Genomic DNA, 21,300 nt, shown 5'->3' on the forward strand with positions numbered 1-21,300 from the left:
CTTACTGCTCCTCCTTTGAGTTTCTTCTTCAAGCTAGTCGTGTGTATATAATTTTCTCTAGTATATTGATTTTATTTGTCATGGAATTTCTTTTTTTTTTTTATAGTCAACATTTTGAAAGATTGAGATAAATTTCTATGTGATAACAAGAGAAATTTGATTTTTTCCCTTTGTTATGTTGATTTTCTTTAGCCAAGTCACACACTGTCACTTATAATTTTCTCTGGCTCAACTCAAAATCAATAAATAAGGAACACATCTGCTACAAATCAATTTGAAATCTATGTATATAATTTTCTTTGGCATATTGATTTTCTTTGTCATGAGATTTCTCTACCATTAGAATGAACATTTTAAAAAATTGGACTCAATTTCTCTGTGTGATGGCCAAAGAAGTTTGTTGATTTTTTCTGGCCAAATCATATACTCCTCTCTATGATTTTCTTTGGCTAAATCAACTCGAAATCAATGAACAACGAACATGTCTATTGCAAATCAACTCGAATAATGTTCCAAAAACAAAAATCTCAACAAGATTACAAGAACGTAATTTCCAAATCACAAATTAAAATAAAAAACCTAATGAGAACCACAAATCAGAATCAAAAATCTAATACGAAATCAGAATCTTTACACAAATCAAATCGAAATCAAAGAATCACTACAAGAAAAAATACTTTCCGTGACCAACATTTTGGTCGCCAAAAGTACCATATTTGGTCGCTAAAACCTTTTCGCGACCAAAATATGTTGGTCGCTAAAGCCTCGTCACAGATACTTTTCTGCGACCAAAAAAGCCTTTGGTCGCCAAAAGTCAGCGCCTTGACCCAAAAAAATTAATTCTTTTGTGCTCCTTAGGACTTGAACTCCTAACCAAGGAGTCACCATGCATCTAATCCACTCTGCCAATAACATACTTATTGTTCATATTTGGCAAAAAAAATATATAACCCATAAAAATTGGGTTATATATTATTTTATAAAACTTTTAATGCCTAAATAGAAAAATAGCATGTAATTACTGTAGTATCATTTTTTTTAAAATTTATCCCGCCATAGCTTTCCGCGACCAACTTTTTTTTTTTGGTCGCCAAAGGGTAATCTTCCGCGACAAAAAAAGCCTCTGGTCGCCAATAGTATACTTTCCGCGACCAACTTTTTTTTTTAGTCGCCAAAAGGTGATCTTCCGCGACCAAAAAAGCCTTTGGTCGCCAATAGCATACTTTCCGTGACCAACTTTTTTTTTTGGTCGCCAAAGGGTAATCTTCCGCGACCAAAAAAGCCTTTGGTCGCCAATAGTATACTTTCCGCAACCAACTTTTTTTTTGGTCGCCAAAGGGTATACTTTCAGTGACCAACTTTTTTTTTGGTCGCCAAAAGGTGATCTTCCGCGACCAAAAAAGCCTTTGGTCGCCAATAGTATACTTTCCGCGACCAACTTTTTTTTTTGGTCGCCAAAAGGTGATTTTCCGGGCCAAAAAATTGTGGTCGCCAAAAGTTAAATTTTAGTCGCAGAAAGTGAACAATTTGCGACAAAAAAAAATAGGTGGTCGCCAAAAGTATTTTTTCTTGTAGTGAATAAAGAACAAATGACAACTTGAAATCAACTCTACTAGAACAACAAACAACGAAATCATAGAAGCATGGCAATCTTGTTTTCGGTCAGAGGTTCTGAACCTTTGTCCATCCATAGAGCTATTGCTGCTTTGATTTTTTGCTTTGCTCTACAGAGAGAGAGAGAGAGAGAGAGAGAGAGAGAGAGTGAGTGTGTGTGTGTGTGTGTGTGTGTGTGTGTGTGTGTGTGTGTGTGTAGGTTTAGAAGAAATTTGATGTTTGTAATTACGGGTGATGGATCTGAGGCCCTTACACTATACAAAATATATTGTGGATCTCTCTTATTAGCAAAAGTTTGGGGTACTTACGTGTAGGTCCTCATAAGTGGACTTATTGTCTAATAGGACCTATGAGAAAAAATTGTCATAAAAAAAGTCACTAATTGTGAGTTTTAGCGACGATTTATAAAAATCATGATATAAAAAAGTCATTAATTGTTAATTTTTAGCGACATACATAAAAAATTATCACAAAAATTATTTTTAGCTACAATTTTACCAAGACTTATTTTCAATAGGATTTGATGGGAATTAAGTCTAACTATTAAGACTTATTTATAGTTTATTTTAAAAGTTAGAAAGGGATGTTAGACTAATTTTTATTTTTATTTTTATTTTTATATAGTGTGTATTCACACTATAATTTGCATATTTTTAGTCTTTAAAATATGTATCCTGTGTAATTTTCATCATAACATTTTGTTGTGTCAATTTTGTTTTCATTTAGGGTTTCACACTTTTTATAGGAGGTTAAAACATAAAAGGAGGATCTCTTCTGCCCAAAATTTGGATTGAAAGGTGTTACTTAAGCCTATAGAGTTCAACATGAGTCTCGTTTTGATAAATTGAATTATTCATTTATCGGATACTTTGTATATTTCATCCACAAAAAAATTTAAATCGATTCGATAATTTTAATTTGTTTAATTTATTGCGTTTGTCATAAAAAAAATATAGGATTTATTTTTAAAAAATAATTGTCATCCATTTATTTGGTAACAAAGATGGTAAAATGAATATGTTACGATTATCGAATCGATTTAATTTTTTTTGTGAATAAAATATACCAAATACCGGACAAAATGAATGATTTGAATCATTAAAATAATACCCGTGATGGGCTTCAAGGGTCCAAACAATACCCTCCCGTCTAGATTTTGGACCGGAGGAGATTTGCCTCCAAAATAAAAATAACTTAAAATAAAGAAAAATGTTATGAATCTCAAATAATTTATTAAATTTTTTACGAAATCTCTCACATAGGTGTGAGACTCATACAATCTCACATATGTGTGAGTCTCATACTCATATGATAAATTTGATAAAAATTTTAATAAAACATTTAGGTCTCTGGCACAACCTTAAAATAAAAAAATGTAAATGTCACTGTTTCAGAGTAACCCTCTAGACAAATAATCTCTCTTCGAGATTAGTCAAAAAAGGTGAGCAAATATCAATCAATGAATAATATTTAAAAAAACAAAAAAACAAAAATTTACTAATAATATATATATATATATATATATCAACTTGGAATAACACAAGCAGAGCTGCAGAGCACAGGCATAAGCCATGACTGGTATTTCTAGTTGGTTCTCAGCATAAACATACACTCCCTCTCTCTCTCTCTCTCTCTACATAATCAAACCCATTTTGCTCTCTCTAAAACCTATCTCTGCCTCTGAATGCATGGCTACCTCAGTTCTCATGGCTTCCGAGAAGAACTTGGCTGAGTTGGAAGACTTCTCTAGATCCGAGAACACGAAACAGAGTGGAAGAAGAAAGTCGAAATCTAACGAGTCAGTCCCAAAGAAGAAGAAACAACCACAGCGAGGAATGGGTGTGGCTCAGCTCGAGCGTCTCAGATTGCAAGACCAAGACCGCTGGAAGAAGATAACCCAAACAACAACAGCAAACCCACTTCCACAATCTCTCAATCCCTTCTTTCCACCATCTTCTTCGTTCCCCAATCCGATTTCATCCAATGGGTTAGCACAGTTGGGTCTCAACCAGGCTTTGATGCGTCAGAGGATTCGAAATGGATGCTTCTCTGGGACTGATTCGTATGGATTTGGAGGTCTGAATCTGGGTTTACAGAGTGGGTTCAATGTGGAAGAGCTCTCTTCAATCCCAAACTTAAGGTCATATAATTATTACTCTGATGATCAACACTGTGGTCTCTGCCACAAGGTAATGTTTCAAAATCAAAACCCATTTTTTTATTTTTTATTTTTTTTCCTAATCTTTTTGGGATTTGTTGCAGAAGAAGCGCGTTAATGGCGAAAACTTTGGGCTATCTCCCCCGATCAATGGCTGTGATTTTCTAGGATTGAATCTACGAAACAAGCGAATTGTCGATGGAGAGAATCAGGATCTTGGCATGGGAGCTCTGGGTTATGGCGGTGGCAATGTTGATCAGGTGAAGAAGAGGCCTTAAGCAGATGCAAGAGACTCAATATAGTGTTTTTTTTTGGATCAAGTTTAATTACTGAAAGTTGTGTAATGTGTTTGTTATGGAGAATTGTGATTGAAAAAAAAAATGATTTGAAAACTAAAATTTCATAGAGAAAAAAACCCACTAAAATGATGATGTAAAAACTTGATTTTATACAAAATTTTCATATTAATATTTTTGACAGGAATGATATGTTATTATGATAATAGCATTTTTAAAACTACACAGCATAATGATTTTGTTTTTGTTCTAAAGAAATAGAATCAAATTTTCAATATATTTTTGCACTTTAAAACTACAATGATCATGGTTATGGTTTTGTCCTAAACTGAAAGCTCCATACAAAAACATATTGTTTTGTGTGAAAGTTCTACTTACATAGTATTATCTTTTGAAATAATAAGAAATTTTGATGGGCTTTTTAATTTAAAATGGATGAATACAAAGTTAACACCATATCATTTTGTATAATTTTTGTGTCTTTAATTTATACATCATTACTATAAAAAAAAATACAAGCATAACAATTGATCACAAAATTAATCAAGGTCCTATGACATAATGTGAAACTCACCCTTTTTAAATATTTTATGATTAAATTGTGTGAGTTGATTTTGATTAGGTTTTTGTTTGATGAGTATTGTAGGAAGTGGAGGTTGTGGCTGTTCATAGGAAGGGAAGCTCAGGAGGAGGAGGTGGAAATGTATTCATGGAGTTTGAGTTCTTTCCAGGGAAAGATGGTGTCAGAGGCACTTCTTCCAAGGACTACATGGACTTAACAGGTGGCTCTTCTTCATCAGAAGCTTCAGTTGTTGTTGCTGCAGATCAAGGTTCTTGTTTCACTGCCCCAACAACAACATTCACTGGTTTTGATTCCTCCTCTACTTCTGTTGATTTGTCTCTCAAGCTTTCTTATTAGCAGCAATACACATGGGTCTTGTTTGTTTTTGTTTTTTGTCTTTTCACATTTGTGTGTAATGCATGTGATCCAAGCACCCAAACACAGCCTTTTCATTACCCTTTTCTTGTCAAACTACTTTCTACTTCCAAAATAGAGCAATACATGTTTTTGATTCTTGCCAATTCTCTCTCTCTCTCTCTCTCTCTCTCTCAGAATGTGTGTCAGTGATCTCTTGCTTTAATTTTCACTCAGATTTTGTGATCATGCAATTGGTTCTCATTTGATCTTCATTGTTTTGAAAGACTTGTGGTGGGTTTGGTAATACTTGTTTTATTATTCTATGATGAATCCATGATGCTAGTTTACTTGCCACACAAATATGTAGAAAGAAAGTAGTCCAAGAAAATAGAAAAAACTGCTGGGACAAGTAGACCATGGTCTAGATTAAAATTTAATATGGTATGTACTACATTTAAAATTAGTTTTGTATATACATTTTAAATTTGAGTACTTTCATGAGACATTGTTGTATTAATGAATGTGTTCATTGAATTTTTCACTATTGTGTTATTCACATTGATGTATTGTTATCACATTATTGAAGTAAAGCGAATTATGTTTAAATTTCAATTTTTTTTCTTTATTGCATGACGTAAATAAAAAAATTATAAAATTTATTAGTTTGTATAACATTTTCCATACGAATCATTGTAAAAGAAAATGTTTTAAGAGTTAAGTAGCTAGGATACATCAAATTAATTGTGTTTGTTTAGGTAACATGTTTTTCTCATAAGCTTTAATATATTATTTTTTTTCAAGAAACACTATCAACTGAAATGTCACAATAATATACCAGAATTGTATAATTTTAAAGATGCCCAACATGGTTAGCTCAAAAGTATATTAAGAACGTAATGCAAATATTTTCATATAGAATGATGTCGTGTTCACTCCTATACCTCATACTTTTCCAAATTTCTAAAACACCACCACCACATAATTTCAAATGAGTTTTCTATAAAAATTATGTTAGTGAATAACTTTACATTTATTATGCAGATTAGTATATTTATTTGGTATACTGAATTCTTTTTTTAAAAAAAAAGAAGCTACAAGGCAGAAATATATGTATAAATTAACATATTTGAAGAGAAAAAAGAGATCCGGCAGAAGAACTGGTAATACAGGTTGTGCAGTAGGAGCTTTTTCTGCAACCCTCATAACTCCATCTCTCTCTAGAATTTGTTTTTATTTGTTTCTGTTTTTGTTTTTATGTTTTTGCTTTGAAATTATAATAGAGAGAGAGAGAGAGAGAGAGAGAGAGAGAGAGAGAGAGATTACTGTTATAATGAAGCAGTTTACTCTGTTATGTTATGTGTGTGTGCTGAAACACAGGGAATGCCTTTGTGGGCTTTCTGTTTATGGGAGTCATCAAAACCCTTTTTGGACTACTGGTAAAGGGAAACCCTATACAAAATTACGTTAGGTTAAATACAAATATACAATACGTATTGACTAATTTTTAATTACATATAATTCTTCAATAACATATACATTAGCTAATTGAATAATGTTTTAGAGCACTAAATTGGGAGCTCTAGAGCATCACTAATGATGTGGCACAGTGGCCCCCACCAAAGTGATGTGATGTTTTGGCTTGAGTTTGTTTTTTTTTTTTTTGTTTTAAACTCAGTAGAGCTATTAGTGGTCCAAAAATTAGTGGGATGAATCACCACTCTTAGCTAATTATCGGGTAAAAAATAGCGCTGCTATATCACTGAGTATATGATAAAATGTTATTTTTGTAGCAATTTTATATCACTGAGTATATGATAAAATGTTATTTATTGTTTTCATTAATATCTTAATATTTATTTCTAAATAAAAGAACTAATTATAAAAGTCCATGTAATTGGTAATACAAAATAGCGATAAAAACCAGGTAACATACTTTGGCAATGGCTTTTTTTAGCTTTTTAGGTTAAAATTTACAAAATGACAAAATAAGATAAAATAGTTGATAAGATAAAATGTCATATCAAATGCATAATCATTTCATTTTTTTTTCTCACAAACATAGCATCCAACTTTAAAAATATCCAATTATTTTTCTAAACACAAAAATTTTAACTTATTAAAATAGTCAAAAATTAAAATAACTTACTAAAATAATAACTTCCCAAACACTTACACAGTATTTCTTGGTCAAAAACTCTTGGGTGGCTTAAAAAGGAGTGACACTTCTCATGTCTTACATATATTATAATTATCGAGCTAAACCCATCATCGCCTCAAAAGGAAACAAGGAATGTAATATTTACCATTAATTCACCCTTTGAACTTTGACTTGTAAGTCCTGATGAAACCTAGTTGGTTGCTTTTGAATTATTAATCACCAACTTATTTAAACATTTAAATTTTAATGTTATGTTTTGTTCATGAAATAGAATGATCATTTTATTAAAATGTTCATTTTCACATTTTAAACAGAATCGTGTTCACTAGTATAAGGAAATGGCCATTCTAAAATGAGGTTAAGAATGATCATTCAATTCTAATATATTTTTATTTCAATAAATCAAACATTACCTAAGAGAGAGAGAGGGATAACTTTATTATTTATATTATCAAAAAGTCTAGACATACTCTTCTCTATAAACTAGCAAAATACATGTAAATGGTGAGATTTAAAAACAAAATCTATTGCTAGTCCTAATATTAAATTGTTAACCGTCAAGTTATTAAAAAAATTAATCAGTGTGTTTGGTTTGAGTTTTTTGGATTAAATTTTTAAAAATTCAATTTTTTGGTTTTTGTTTTTTTTTTGTTTTTAGTGAATATTTTTAAAATTTTAAACATTTTTTTTTACTTTTTTAGATGCACCTTACATAAAAATATAAAAAATGTACTGAATTCTTGTATTTTTTTATATTTTTGGTATTTGATGAATTTTTAAAAGGTTTTATTCACAAATTTTTTATTTTTTAGATATATTTATGTTAGGTATGTCTAAAAAATAAAAAAAAATTACTTAAAATATTAAAAAAAATTAGTAAAAACAAGAAAAACAAGAAAATAAAATTTTCTGAAAAGTGTTTTTGAAAAAACACAACCAACCAAGCTGAATAAGGTTATTATTTATATTTCAACAGTAATGAACATAAAAAGAAGAGAGAGAGGGAGTCTATGGATCACTGCTTATTAGTTAGGAAGCTGCTAGTGGTTCCCAATTCACAGTTGCCACAGGCTGCTCTCAGCTAGCAGGCAACAGCAGCAGCACACAGTACAAAAATATGAGAGGAGAGAGCTTCCACTCTCCGCTTTTATCAACTCTCTTTCCATTGGGTGCTCAGTTTCTTCTTCTTTTTCATTATTGACTACCCTTCTATTTCTTCTAATTATATTGGATGGAGAATTCATATAGTTTAACATAAAGGCTAGAAATCATTCGTGTGTGTTTTCTAAGGAGAATGTTTAAGGATAACTCGCATTTCAAATGGATAGAAAAGAAAAAAAAAATCACTATGTTTGTTTTCAGTTTTTTGAAAATATTTATCAAAAAAATTTATTTTCTTGTTTTTAGTAATTTTTTTTTGTTTTTACTGAATTTTTTTTTTTTGTATTTTTAGACGCACTTAACATAAATATACTTAAAAAGTATAATTTTCATGAATTTTTTTTAAAAAAATTCATTAAATAACAAAAATATAAAAAAATATAAAAATTTAGTATATTTTTCGTATTTTTGTGTATTTATTAATTTTTTAAAATGTTTTTCACAAATATTTTACTTTTTAGATACATCTAAGTAAGCTACATCTAAAAAAGTAAAAAAAAATGCTTAAAATTTTAAAAATATTTACTAGAAACAAAAAAATAAAAAAAACAAAAAATTCAATTTTCAAAAAACTGAATTCAGAAAACTGAAACCAAACACATTGAATCTCATTTTCACGAGGTGTAGGTACTTTTTTATGTGTCAGATTTGTTCATATAATGTAATTATTTTGACATTGTTCCACAAAAATATTCAGTGTGTTTGGTTTGAATTTTTTGAATTAAGTTTTTTGAAAATTGAGTTTTTTAATTTTCGTGTTTTTTTATTTTTAATGAATATTTTTAAAATTTTAAACATTTTTATTTTTATTTTTTTAGATGCACATTACTTAGATGTATCTAAAAAGTAAAAAAATTATGAAAAAATATTTTAAAAAATTAATAAATACATAAAAATATAAAAAATGTACTGAATTCTTGTATTTTTGGTATTTAGTGAATTTTTAAAAGATTTTTTTTTACATTTTTTTTTTACATTTTAGGTATATTTATGTTAGGTGTGTTCAAAAAGTAAAAAAATTGCTTAAAATATTAAAAAAATTCAGTAAAAACAAAAAAATACGGAAAATAAAAAAGTAAAATTTTCTGAAAAGTGTTTTTGAAAAAATGGAACTAAGCAAGCTGATTATTTTTCTAATGTTTAATGGACTAGTTATGATCCAATAAAAAGTTAGAGATATCAAATGTATCATTGAAATATAGGCCTTGTTTGGCAAAGGCTAGAATAGCCAATTTTAGGCTAAAATTTATAAAAAGGTAAAATAAGCTAAAATAATTAAAAAGACAAAATATCACATCAAACTCATAATTATTTCTTTTTTTTTCTCACAAACATCACATGCAATTATAAAAAAATCCAACCGTCTTTCCAAACACATAAATTTTACCTTACTTTAGCCAACTTTCTAAACAAGGCCATAATATTAAAGTCTCACGCTAAAGTCTTAGAATATATGCGTAAATGTTTTTGTTTTTTGTTAATGAAAATGTGATTCTATATCATTTTTATTTATAAAAATTTATATGTTTAAAATTTTTAATTTTCCAAACACATAAATTTTAGTTTACTTTAACCAACTTTCTAAACAAGGCCATAATATTAAAGTCTCACGCTAAAGTCTTAGAATATATGCGGAAATGTTTTTGTTTTTTGTTAATGAAAATGTGATTCTATATCATTTTTATTTATGAAAATTTATATGTTTAAAATTTTTAATTTATTAATGAATGTAACATTTTTGAAAAAAGTAAAATAAAAACAGAGGAGCGTGGACGGCAGGATTCGAACCTGCGCGGGCAGAGCCCACATGATTTCTAGTCATGCCCGATAACCACTCCGGCACGTCCACTTGTTATGGAAGATTTTCAACAGTAATATTATTTAATATATATTAATCCAATATTGAAAAATAGGTTTCATATCATATGGTCTTCTTGCAAAGCCCAAGCCTCGCTTTTGAAGTAAAGGTTGTGGGTCAGCACATGATTTACCTAGCCCCAACTAATTTGGTTAATCAGGCCTCGTTTGAGAACATATTTTTTTAATAATTTTTTAATTTTTTGATTAAAATATAATATAAAAAAAATTAGTATGTTTGGGATGACTTTTTGATTTTTTACGAAAAGATGTGCAAAACGTAAAGAGAAAAGAGAATCTTTGACATTTTAGTATGAATTGTTAGCTTTTTTAGTTTTTTTAGTAATTTTTTGACTTTTTGACTAAAAAAGACAGTTGCCAAACGAGGCCTCAGTGTTAACAATCTTTAAAGTGGACAATTATTATTATTATTATTTTGTTGGTTTGACTATTATTATTATTATTATTATTATTATTATTATTATTATTATTTTATTTTAATCTAGAATCGGGTCTAAACCATAATCTTTTAGACTCACTTTAAAAATGTAAAGTTGAGGATAATAACACTCCTTTAATTGTATGGTTCGGACAACAGAAAGATCAATAAGAGTTAAATCTGAGTTGCATATGTGATGAATATATCCACTGACCAACTAAAGAATTGTTGGTTTGATTAATATATAAAATACAAACTTTTAAGAGTAAATCACTTAAAAATTGAATCCTCATAGTGACACTCATTTAATTGTATGATTCGGACAACAGAAAGATCAATAAGAGTTAAATCTGAGTTTGACATGTGATGATCAGATGAATATATCCACTGACCAATTAGAAAATTGTTGGTTTGATTAGTATATAATGAAATTTAATACAAACTTTTAAGAGTAAACCACTTAAAAATTGAATCCTCTAACTTCATGAGGCACCGCTAAAAAAAAATCAACAAAAAAATTAGATTATAAAAGAAATTAATAATTCTTACAATCCGAAGGCCAAGTTTGGCAACCCAAAAATAATCCATCTTTTTATCTTTTTTCTATCACATTACCTCTCTACTTTTCTGTATATCTTTTTATAAAAAGATAAAAAATACACTTATTTAAGTCATTCCAAACAATCTCGAAGTACCTTGATAATGAAGATCCTCTCAAGAGTCTGAAAAGCATAAAGTGTGCCTAAGTGCTTGAACACCTCAGTGCCTTTGTGTGGGGGAATTATGCATGTTCGTGAGAGGATGGTGGCTAAGAATTCATGTCTCAATTGTAACGCTTGCAGATTTTTTTTCTTCTATTCTCTTCCTTTAACTATTTAATTTTGTCTTCACATTTAAACATACCGAAATAAAAGTCATGCAGAAAAAGCATGTGTGTGCTTCCAATTATGATATTACTGTTGAACACGTTACTAAATCTTCATGAATCATAATATTTTCCTGATGTCTCTATTGATAAGAAACTTTATTCAATAATTTATAGAAGTTTTATTCAACCCTTCCATTTTCTTCTTTAAAATAAACATTAGTATAAGAGAGAAGAAAAAATAAAAAAGTTATTTACATAGAAACCTCTTAAATTATTAAAAAAGATTATTTTGACCTCTTAAATTATAAAATTTAATAAATAGACCCCTAAACTATTAAGAAGTATCACTTTGATCTCCTAAACTGTAAAAGCTTATGAATAGACCCCCCTAAATTGTACCAATTGGACTTCCTAATGAAGGGGTCAAAAGAAAACACGTCAATAGTTCAGAGAGTTTATTTGTATGATTTTATAATTTAGAGGGTGAAACGATACTTTACAATAGTTTAGGAGATCCATTTATATATTTTTTTATAGTTCAAGAGATCAAATAATATTTTAAAATAATTTGTGAGGTCTCCATGTAAATAACAAAAAATAAAAAGAAAACAACACAAAAGATAATGGGCTTTTACTTTAATTTACAATCCTCTTATCCAATCCACCAATTTCCTTAACCCATTCCACACATAGAAAGAAAAAGCCCAAACCAAGAAAACAAAAGGAATATAAAACCACTTCTTCTTTTGCCTACAAAAGGAAAAATTCCTCATTTTCTCAGTCACTTTTCACCGTCCTCCATCAAAGAAAACAAAGAAAAGTCCCCCCAAAACTCACACCACTGTCAACGATCAAACTCCCAAACACCAAAAAAAAAAAAAAAAAAAACCCTAATTTTCTCTCTCCTCCACCACCACCACCACCATGCAGCCGCCGCCGCCGCCGGATTCCGACCTCCCACTCCTCGCCGCCATCAAAGTCAAATCCTCCTCCCCACGCTTCACTCCCTCCGCCACCAACACCCCCACCGCCGGCGCCCAACGTCGCATCGGAATCGCCGTCGATCTCAGCGACGAGAGCGCCTTCGCTGTCAAATGGGCCGTCCACCACTATCTCCGCCCCGGCGACGCCGTGATCCTCCTCCACGTCCGCCCTACCTCCGTTCTATACGGCGCCGATTGGGGCTCCGTCGATCTCTCCATCGTCGACAACTCTAACGAAGCGTCTCAGCAGAAGCTCGAAGACGATTTCGATATGTTTACGAACACCAAAATTTCTGACCTAGCTCAGCCGATTGTTGAGGCTCAGATACCGTTTAAGATCCATATTGTGAAGGATCATGATATGAAGGAGAGGCTGTGTTTGGAGGTTGAGAGGCTAGGGCTGAGTACTGTGATTATGGGGAGCCGAGGGTTTGGTGCGACGAAGAGAGGGAACAATGGGAGGCTTGGGAGTGTTAGCGATTACTGTGTGAGGCACTGTGTTTGTCCGGTGGTGGTTGTTAGGTATCCGGATGAGAAAGATGGTGGGAATGACGGTGCTGAGCCTGTGGTTTCTGTGGCTTCTGCGGCGGAGGATGAGGATGAGCCCGAGTATCATGATGCTACCGATGATCGGAAAGGTTTGGTTTTTTTTTTTTTTTTTTTTTTTTTTTTTTTTTTCCTTTGCTTGGTTGTTTTAAGTGGTTGAATATGAAATTGAGCTGTTTAATTGCTTTGATTGAATGCTGCAATTGGCAATTGGGATTTGGAGTTTTGCCTCTCATGTTATCTATAACAGGTTTATTAAGAGAAAAGATGTTGCTTTGTTTATTCGGAGGTGATTAGTGCATTATACATAATTTCATAATAATTGTATGTTCTGAAAGATATCATATGTTCATTGTGAGAATGTTTTAGACATTTTCATATGAGAAGTTTGTGTTGATGTATGTTAGAATTCTATATTGCTTGAGTAAGAAAATCCACATATTGATCTGTGCATGAACCAATAAACAAAATCAAATGTATGACACATAGAAGCTTGAAAAAAATAACTGTTTAGCAGAATTGAGCATCTAGATTGGTGTGTACTTGTAGATCTATGGTGCTAAGTTCATTGTGATTTAGCGTGTTCGATGTAAATAAAGAAAGACACATTCTTTAAAATATCTTCGATTGACCCGAGTTAGTAGTGGCTTAGAGACTAAGGCAAGCTGTGCCCTTTCTTCCTATGGTTGTTGTTTTCCTAAAATCTGGAAGGGAAGATTGCAAAGGAAAGAAAGCCCTGCATTTATACTCAATGCAGAGCATCTGTTGTCTTGTTATTATGTAAATTTGCATTGAATTTCCCTAGATCTTAAAACTTTTGTGATAGAGATGTGGCTTTTTTCTCTAAAAATCTTTTTGTAGTAGTGAAGAATGTGCTTGATAATTTTGAAATTGGTTGTTGTATCATGCTTGACTTTGACTGGCTTGGTCAGAGGCAATATCAATCCTGGTCATTGAGGAATGTTGGTGACAACCACCTACAATGAGTGATAATTAAAAAATGACGTTAGTATTTTAATAAGCCTAGAATTTGAAGGTCAGGCCTAGTAGTTGTTTGTGTGCTTGTATCTTGATAGTTGTTGTAGTTCTACTGACTATTAGGTTTGAGTGAGAAGGGCAGCCCAAATAGTGGTGAGGTGTATTTCTATATTGAGAAAATAGTGCAAATTGTGCTGGTTTGGGTGAATTGATTCTAAGACGAGGGATGGTACTAACAACATCACCAGTCAATGTAGTCTGCATATGATTATTCAATGTTTAGACATAGAGGAGTACAATGAGTAACACGGTTAAATTTGCAATACTGCAAAGAGTAACTAGGTGTTGTCAAATAGCAATTGGATCGAATAACCTAAGTTCGTAGAGTGTATTGAGGTAGTGAAAATGACGCAGGGGCAACCTAGTATTTTTTGTATTCTGGAGTTGTGTTGCATTTCAAGGGAAAGTGGTGGGTTTAGTGAGAATAAGAATAGGGTTTGTAAATCTATGGATGGCAAGCTTTTGGTTCAGATTTTGAATATCAAAGTAATGCAAACGGATTTAAATTGGCAAGAATTTAGCAAATAATAAAGATAAATACAGAGATAATTACTTTACTCCACAAGGGCTATTTGAGGTTCACTCTGGAATTGCGAGAAGAGTTCAACACTCTATTCTTTAATCAAGGATTTTTTAATATTTTTTAAGCAACTCTAAATTTGAAATATAGCAAAGGCCCCTCCTTATAGAGGCTAGAAACCGCTAAAAACAATAAAAAAATCCTAAAAGTTGTCCCATCCAATATAAAAACCATACAGACTCAAAATTCAACAAAATAAGTAGTTTCTAAACCAAACCAAATGAAAACTAGACAACATAGAAATTATTAAGAATAAAAATTTCTAGGAAACATTGCTTTTTAAACTCTATAGCAACTTAACTAATCCAAAGTAAAAATAAGAATTAAATGACCCACAACCAAACAAGGAGCCCTAAGAGGAAATTAACTAAAATACCCCTATTCTAAAAACTAATTCATTTTGAACATGTTTCTCCTCGTTCGTGGATAATGTGGCTGCGAATGATGGTCTAATGATTTTAATGAAGTCGGGGTCAACTTTGTTGTGTATACACATACTTTGCATGTTTTAGCACTCTTATTGGTCTTTTGGTCCAAAATTCTTGTTGCAATTCATCATATTAGTAGAGACGTTTTCAGAAAACACAAACCATGTATAACCAATTACATGAGGGTTCGTTTTTTATTTGTTATTTATTATTTTTTTCATAGCACCTTGAAAATTAGCATGTTTGTTGGCTAGAGCAGGCTATTTAAATTTTGAGCTTAATTGGTGAAGCATTATGAGAAAGGCTAACCTAAGTGGTTAAATATCATGGAAAGGTTAAACCTGCCATCGCTAGTGTGTCCAATGATTTGATGCATGGATGTAACTTGTGAAGTTGAATGAGGTATTTGCATGGAAGGGCAGTAGCATTTTAAATTTCAGGCATCACTAGCTGGTAATGCATGTAAGGAGCAGCATATTGTTGGTAGGGTATGTGTTGATGAATATTAAGGGACTCTGCATTTGTGGTTATGGATTAGGATATGAGATACCCATTACTTAGGCATTTAATAGGCTGTACTTTCCAAAATATGAGGATACTAGTTCAGTATTTTCCTTGAGCAATCAGATCAACGACAGCATTTAAATGCATGGGGCACAGCATAGTTCAATAAGTTCAGACACTCACTTTGAAGCACTCCTGGGAATGTTGCTACACCTCTTGGATATGCGCACTGCTTAAAGATAAATTTCACAATTTTAATCCCTTGTCTAATATTTCTTTGACACTCCCATAGATATGATTGTTGATCAGTCAGCCCTCAAGAATTAATGACTCCTTTTCTTGTAGCACAAAATAAGAGTACTGTGTATAGTTCACTTTGTTGCAAATTGCATCATGAGATAAACTCTAGACTCGAGGTTACGGCATGATATCTTTCAGAAAATTTGTACTTTCAGTTATATAGGTTGAGTGACCATCATGTTCAAAGTAGAAGTTTGAGGGAATGGAGATGTGGGGAGTATCCATTGTTGAAATTAATGAAGTTCTTTTTCTATGTGTTGAAGAGTTCTTGAATTGCCAATATGAATCTTATTTATTTCTTTCAAAAATACAAATCTATACAAATCTACTTCTTGTTATTTACTGAATGTGCCATTTTACTAAGGATATTTTGCATCTTGGAATATTAGTTGTGAAAAGGTCTCCTTGCAATTATGCTTAACTGGAAGTCTGGGACTAAGGAGTGAAGACGAATCCACAGGAGTAACATATTTGCATGAATGCTAATGTATAATTAAAGGTTATTCTGCAAAACCCTGTTATTCTGTGTGGTTAACAGTTGTAGTAGTTTCATTTAATGTTTCCAAATGTTGACTAATTTGGGCAATTGAATTACTAAAACCAGAGGGTGGTTATTAGCCTAGTTTGGAGACCCTCCTTCTAGAGTGATCTGGGTGGCATGTTATATGAATATATATCATTATGGTATACAAATATATATACTCGAAGGAATATTCTTATCTCAAGTTGCATCGAATTAATATTTATAATATTACCAATAATTTACTCAGTTTGATATACCACTTTCTTCTTATACGGATTTTCATTTTGGAAGTAGATTTGGTCATTTTCTATTGGGTTTACCTGAAGTTGATTATTGAATAAATTGCATCTTTTAATGGCAGATACCTAGCTGGAACTAGGAGTCAGGGCTGGATTCCATTAACTGTCGGTATGATTCCCTTTCTTTCTTTTTTTTTATTTTTTGTAAATGCAATATGAGTTTTAATGTCACAAATTTCTTCTTGGCAAATTTCTTGTGCTTGTAACCATAGTTGTCAAATTGGGATTTGAATCGGGAATCGAAATGGTATTGTTCCAAATTGAGAATTGAATCAAATCGTAAATTGCAAAGATTCGGTCACCTTTTTTTAAAGTTACGTAGAAAAATATATCTACACACTTAGGTATTAAATGTATCTAATAAATATGAAATATTTAGACTTAATCAATGAAAATATTATTTTAAATGATGATCATGTGGTCTAGGTAAGAAGTTAACATGGGTTCCCATATTTACCACTTCACATTTTCCCCTTTAGATACCATTTCTTATCAATCATTTTTATTAAAAAAAGCAAATAAATACAAACTTTCAATTTTCAAGTAACAATAACTCAACAACAATGTTTTTTAACTTTTTACTAAGTTAAAAAATCAAAATCTTCAATTTTTTTTTTCTCTAAAATCTCACTTGATTCATTCAAAAAATTTATTTTGTAAATGCAAGTACTTGTATGAAATTGAATATGTAAGCTTATAATATTGTGGAGAGAGAGAGTTCATTTTTTTCGGCTAAGATTTGAGTATTTGAGAGTAAATAGGGAGAAAGTCAAAAGATGGCATATAGTAATCCTAAAGACCTTAAAAAGGTTGTGTGAACCCTTTTACAACAATAAAAAATTAAAAAAGAAAGTCAAATATCGATTTTAGTAATTCACGATTATTGATTCGGTTCACCGATTCATTTACGATTTATAGCTATTTGCTATTCACACAACCTGTTTGTATTGATTACCCATTGAATTGAATCGGACGATTCTAATAACAGAGCTTGTAATTGATCCAATGTTTAAGACATGCATGCATCCCTATGCTTACAACATTTTGTAGCCGCCTTCTTTTGTTTTTGTTTTGATTGATATACTTTCTTCTCCATGCAGCAGTTGTTTCTGTTGTTTCAGTGAATTTCTGACGTTTCTTCTTGCTTTTCTTTTGGTGATGTAGAAAGTGTAAAAGGCGTCTGAGTGACAAACTTAAGCTGAGTGGTTTGAGAATTAATTAGATGTTATTGATGGGTGGATCATGAGCCACGTAATTTGAATAGTGATTGTTCACTATGTCTCTCCTTCCCAACTAATTCTCATTTGTTAACTGAATTGTTGTATGGTTTGATGAGATTCTGGGTTTAGGACTACAAGAAACTATTATGTTCCGCACTTTCTGATGTATAAAAATTCAGCTTTTGCATGGTTGTAGGAAAATAAAAATCTGTTGCTCCTATATTTTTTGCTTTTAATTTGTTTTACATATGCATGATCAAGGATGTCTAATTGGTATGTCTGCTTTTCCTTTTATTTTTTTCCTTGGTAATCAATAGAAATGTGCATATCCTCGATGAGATTTTGGGTTTAGTTCTGATGTATAAAAATTCATTTTGCATGGTTGTAGGAAAATAAAAATCTGTTGCTCCTCTATTTTTTGCTTTTAATTTGTTTTACATAAGCATGATCAAGGATGTCTAATTGTTATGCTTTTCCTTTTATTTTTTTCCTTGGTAATTAATAGAAATGTTCATACACTCTTAGGTTTAGAGACCTTTAAGTAAATTTAGGTTTTCTGCCATGTTGCAGTAGTCTGACCTCCCCCTGCAACAGTATGGAACTCGTGAATGTTGTAACCAAACAAGGTTATAACTCTTTGCTGTCAAATGGTGAGAGCAAAGATTAAGGTCCAACCCATTCAACCTTACAGGTAACTATCAAGTTAAAGAGTCATCAATAGGAATTCAACACAAAGACTACTGAGTTTACGATTAGTAGATCTCAAGGGTTGGTCCCGGGTAACAAAAATGGTATCCAAGCTCGCTTAGCGAACTAAGCCCAGCAGGCTGCTTTTTCCAACTGGGTCGGGCTACACTGTTGGACAAAACTTTAGATGGACTCACAGGTAGGTGGCCGAGACAATGAGGCAGCACTTCAGGGATCAACAAGCCATCCCCACAGTTAGTGCCCGGACTTAGCCCAAATGGACCAAGATTTAAGTCATATATATATCCGTTTGTGTGTGCGTATGTATGAGGGCTGAGGTGGAGAAAGGGGTTGGGGTTTTTTTCTGTGGAGGCATGCGGTGGCAGAGAGGCAGGGATTTGCAGTGTAGAAGAGGCTGGGTGGAGAGGGCTTCAGTGGAGGTGGGGCCTGCTATGGAAACTGTGGTGGAGGGGCTGAGCTAAGGAGATGGGTAGTGGAGGCAGGGATAGAGAAAGATTATTTAAATAAGAAGAAAGAGAACATAGAACACGCTTGACCCTCACTCCAAAATTGAGAACCCACTTTTTTTAGGTAACTTTTAAAAAAATAAAAATCAGAGAGTATTGTCGGGGATATTCTTAATAGGTTGAACTAGAATACCGCATAGAGCTACTACCATAAAAGAAAACTTAAAAAAAAAAAAAAAACTGAATAGTGCATTAAATTTCTAATGTTTAGACAGACCACACACAAAAAAAAAAAAACAAAAAAAACTTTTAAGACGACTATTGATTAGCAGAGAATTAGTAGGGGAAAAGAAGAGGGAATTTGGTTAAAATCTCCCTACAATAAAATTTTCATGCATTTAGGACAAGTACAGAAAGTCTCTCTTGAAAAATTTAACACATATTATTATTATTAAAATATTAAATTTTAAAATAATATAGCTTTTGATGTAAATGTCAGTTTTTAATAAAATTAGTATTTTTAAAATTTTCTCATCAGGTTCTATCAAATTAGATTTATGTTGACTATGAAATTGTTAAAAAAAAGAAGTTATTACCATCGAAATTGATATAAACAGTAACATGTTACTTTGTTTAATAATTATTTTGCTTGACAGTAACATGTTATTCTGTATCACATTAGCATGTTACTTTATTTGATAATAATATGTTACTCTGACAATATTGCCTAAGAAAAAAAAAAAAAGAAGATATTTTATTTTGTCTTTATTCAGTTATGTGTTTTTTCCTTAAGAAGTTTATGAAGCAAAATAAATTGGATTGTCATTTTCACCAAATAAGAGTTTAATGGAGGGATTTTGGCTAAATTTCTAAAAAAAAAAAAAAAAAAAAAAAAAAAAAAAAACAACGAGCACCCACCAAATAAGCTATAAGAGAATACATGGAATATTAGTAGCGGGCAATCTATCCCAAGTTATTATCATTGTTTTGGAGGTAAACCACATTCTTACTTACATTACATGTATGCATTGTTTCTTTTTTATTTTTTTATTTTTTGATCGGCAAAAAAAAAAACTTTATCGATGTAATAGTAAAGAACAAGATGTAGAACAAATATATCAATAAAGAAAGAAAGTCCAAAAGTATCACGATGAGCTAATTCTTTTCTATTGATATGTAAATGTTGTAGGTCATGAAAAATTCACAAAATTAGAATACCACTGGTGACTTGTAATACCTACGTTATGAAATGATGATCTTAGTACAGATTTTAGAGTAAATGCACCAACAAAATATTGCAACTTTCATAAATACTTTATTTGATGGAGAGGTGACAAAATTCAATTTAATTCCTTAACACTGCATCATGAATTTGTGAAATAATTAATCAAAAAGAAGTTAATATTACTCCTCTTTATTTTTTTTTTTAATAATGAATCCCCACATTTTTTTCCTCCACAAATTAATCCGTCTATAAATATAGGTCTTGAACACAAGATAAATGTTTAATTTCAAATTGATTTGTTTTTGCAGAAGACAAAAATAAGAAAATAGTTTTATTCATTCTAAAGACCATTGTGGATCATAACCTCATCCCATGTTACAACAATGCTACTTTATAAATTTTATACAATAAAGAATGAATATCAAACAAAAAATATATATATACATAATTAGACGTATGGTTAGATCACATATTATGAAAAACTAATATGTGATCTAACTATGTGTCTCACGCCCTAAAATGGCACTTCCAACTAAAATGGCACTTCCAATTTCGGAACGTGAACGGTCCCAATTGAAGTTAGATTACATATTATGAAAGAATTAAAATGTTATATCTGTAAGTTTCTTCTCAAACAGGCCATATAAAGCCTTTTATATATGTAGTTCTTCAAAATGCAATATATAACATGAGTGAACAAAATAATAATCTTATATACAAGTATGTAACAACACAAATATAATGACCAATAAAACATTGTGACAATCCAATAATACTTACTTCAATTAGGCCAAAAAAAAAAGGGTGTTAAAAATTTTAACTCCAAACTGAATTATAATTGCTCGATAATAATTTGAATTAAACAATTGAAACTAATACTTAATTAAATTAAACAATTAAAATTGTAAAAGTTTTGAAACTCCTGAAAATGATTCCAACATTGCCTGCAACTAAATTTCGTGCTTAATGACTTCTAGGAAAATCTGAAATTGCAATGGCTATTCTTTGTAGGCATGTACAAAAAAAAAAA

The 21,300-nt window shown here is 31.3% G+C and overlaps 2 protein-coding genes and 1 non-coding gene across 8 annotated transcripts; 2 read left to right on the top strand and 1 right to left on the bottom strand.

Annotated features, from left to right (window-relative positions):
- Nucleotides 1-3,155: 3,155 nt before the first annotated feature.
- LOC114288675 (uncharacterized) lies at nucleotides 3,156-5,234 on the top strand. The gene is made up of 3 exons (XM_028232230.2): nucleotides 3,156-3,803; nucleotides 3,877-4,032; nucleotides 4,715-5,234. Exons 1-3 carry the CDS (start codon nucleotides 3,303-3,305, stop codon nucleotides 4,985-4,987), a joined length of 930 nt encoding a protein of 309 aa, XP_028088031.2. The 5' UTR covers nucleotides 3,156-3,302; the 3' UTR covers nucleotides 4,988-5,234.
- Nucleotides 5,235-10,073: 4,839 nt separating this feature from the next.
- TRNAS-AGA (transfer RNA serine (anticodon AGA)) lies at nucleotides 10,074-10,155 on the bottom strand. Its single transcript has one exon. It is a non-coding gene; the product is annotated as a tRNA-Ser (tRNA).
- Nucleotides 10,156-12,115: 1,960 nt separating this feature from the next.
- Nucleotides 12,116-18,101, top strand: LOC114288651 (universal stress protein PHOS32). 6 transcript variants are annotated; one of them, XR_003638348.2, is made up of 4 exons: nucleotides 12,229-13,091; nucleotides 16,239-16,348; nucleotides 16,734-16,780; nucleotides 17,772-18,101. XR_003638348.2 is itself a non-coding variant. In XM_028232207.2 (3 exons), exons 1-2 carry the CDS (start codon nucleotides 12,395-12,397, stop codon nucleotides 16,739-16,741), a joined length of 705 nt encoding a protein of 234 aa, XP_028088008.2. In that variant the 5' UTR covers nucleotides 12,116-12,394; the 3' UTR covers nucleotides 16,742-16,780; nucleotides 17,836-18,101. The 6 variants fall into 6 exon arrangements, 3 of the variants coding, with proteins under 3 accessions (XP_028088008.2, XP_028088009.2, XP_028088010.2); XR_003638349.2 differs by having other exon boundaries at nucleotides 17,775-18,101; XR_003638347.2 differs by having other exon boundaries at nucleotides 17,836-18,101.
- The last annotated feature ends 3,199 nt before the right edge of the window (nucleotides 18,102-21,300 follow it).

This window comes from Camellia sinensis, chromosome 7 (assembly GCF_055761805.1).
Source record: "Camellia sinensis isolate YWXY chromosome 7, ASM5576180v1, whole genome shotgun sequence".
In the NCBI taxonomy this organism is placed as follows: Eukaryota; Viridiplantae; Streptophyta; class Magnoliopsida; order Ericales; family Theaceae; genus Camellia; species Camellia sinensis.

Coding starts and splice junctions, on each gene's coding strand:
- LOC114288651 (XM_028232207.2), top strand. CDS start 12,395: ATGCAGCCGCCGCCGCCGCCGGATTCCGACCTCCCACTCCTCGCCGCC.
- LOC114288675 (XM_028232230.2), top strand. CDS start 3,303: ATGGCTACCTCAGTTCTCATGGCTTCCGAGAAGAACTTGGCTGAGTTG. Junction 3,804..3,876: donor ACTGTGGTCTCTGCCACAAG/GTAATGTTTCAA, acceptor GATTTGTTGCAG/AAGAAGCGCGTTAATGGCGA. Junction 4,033..4,714: donor GCGGTGGCAATGTTGATCAG/GTGAAGAAGAGG, acceptor TGAGTATTGTAG/GAAGTGGAGGTTGTGGCTGT.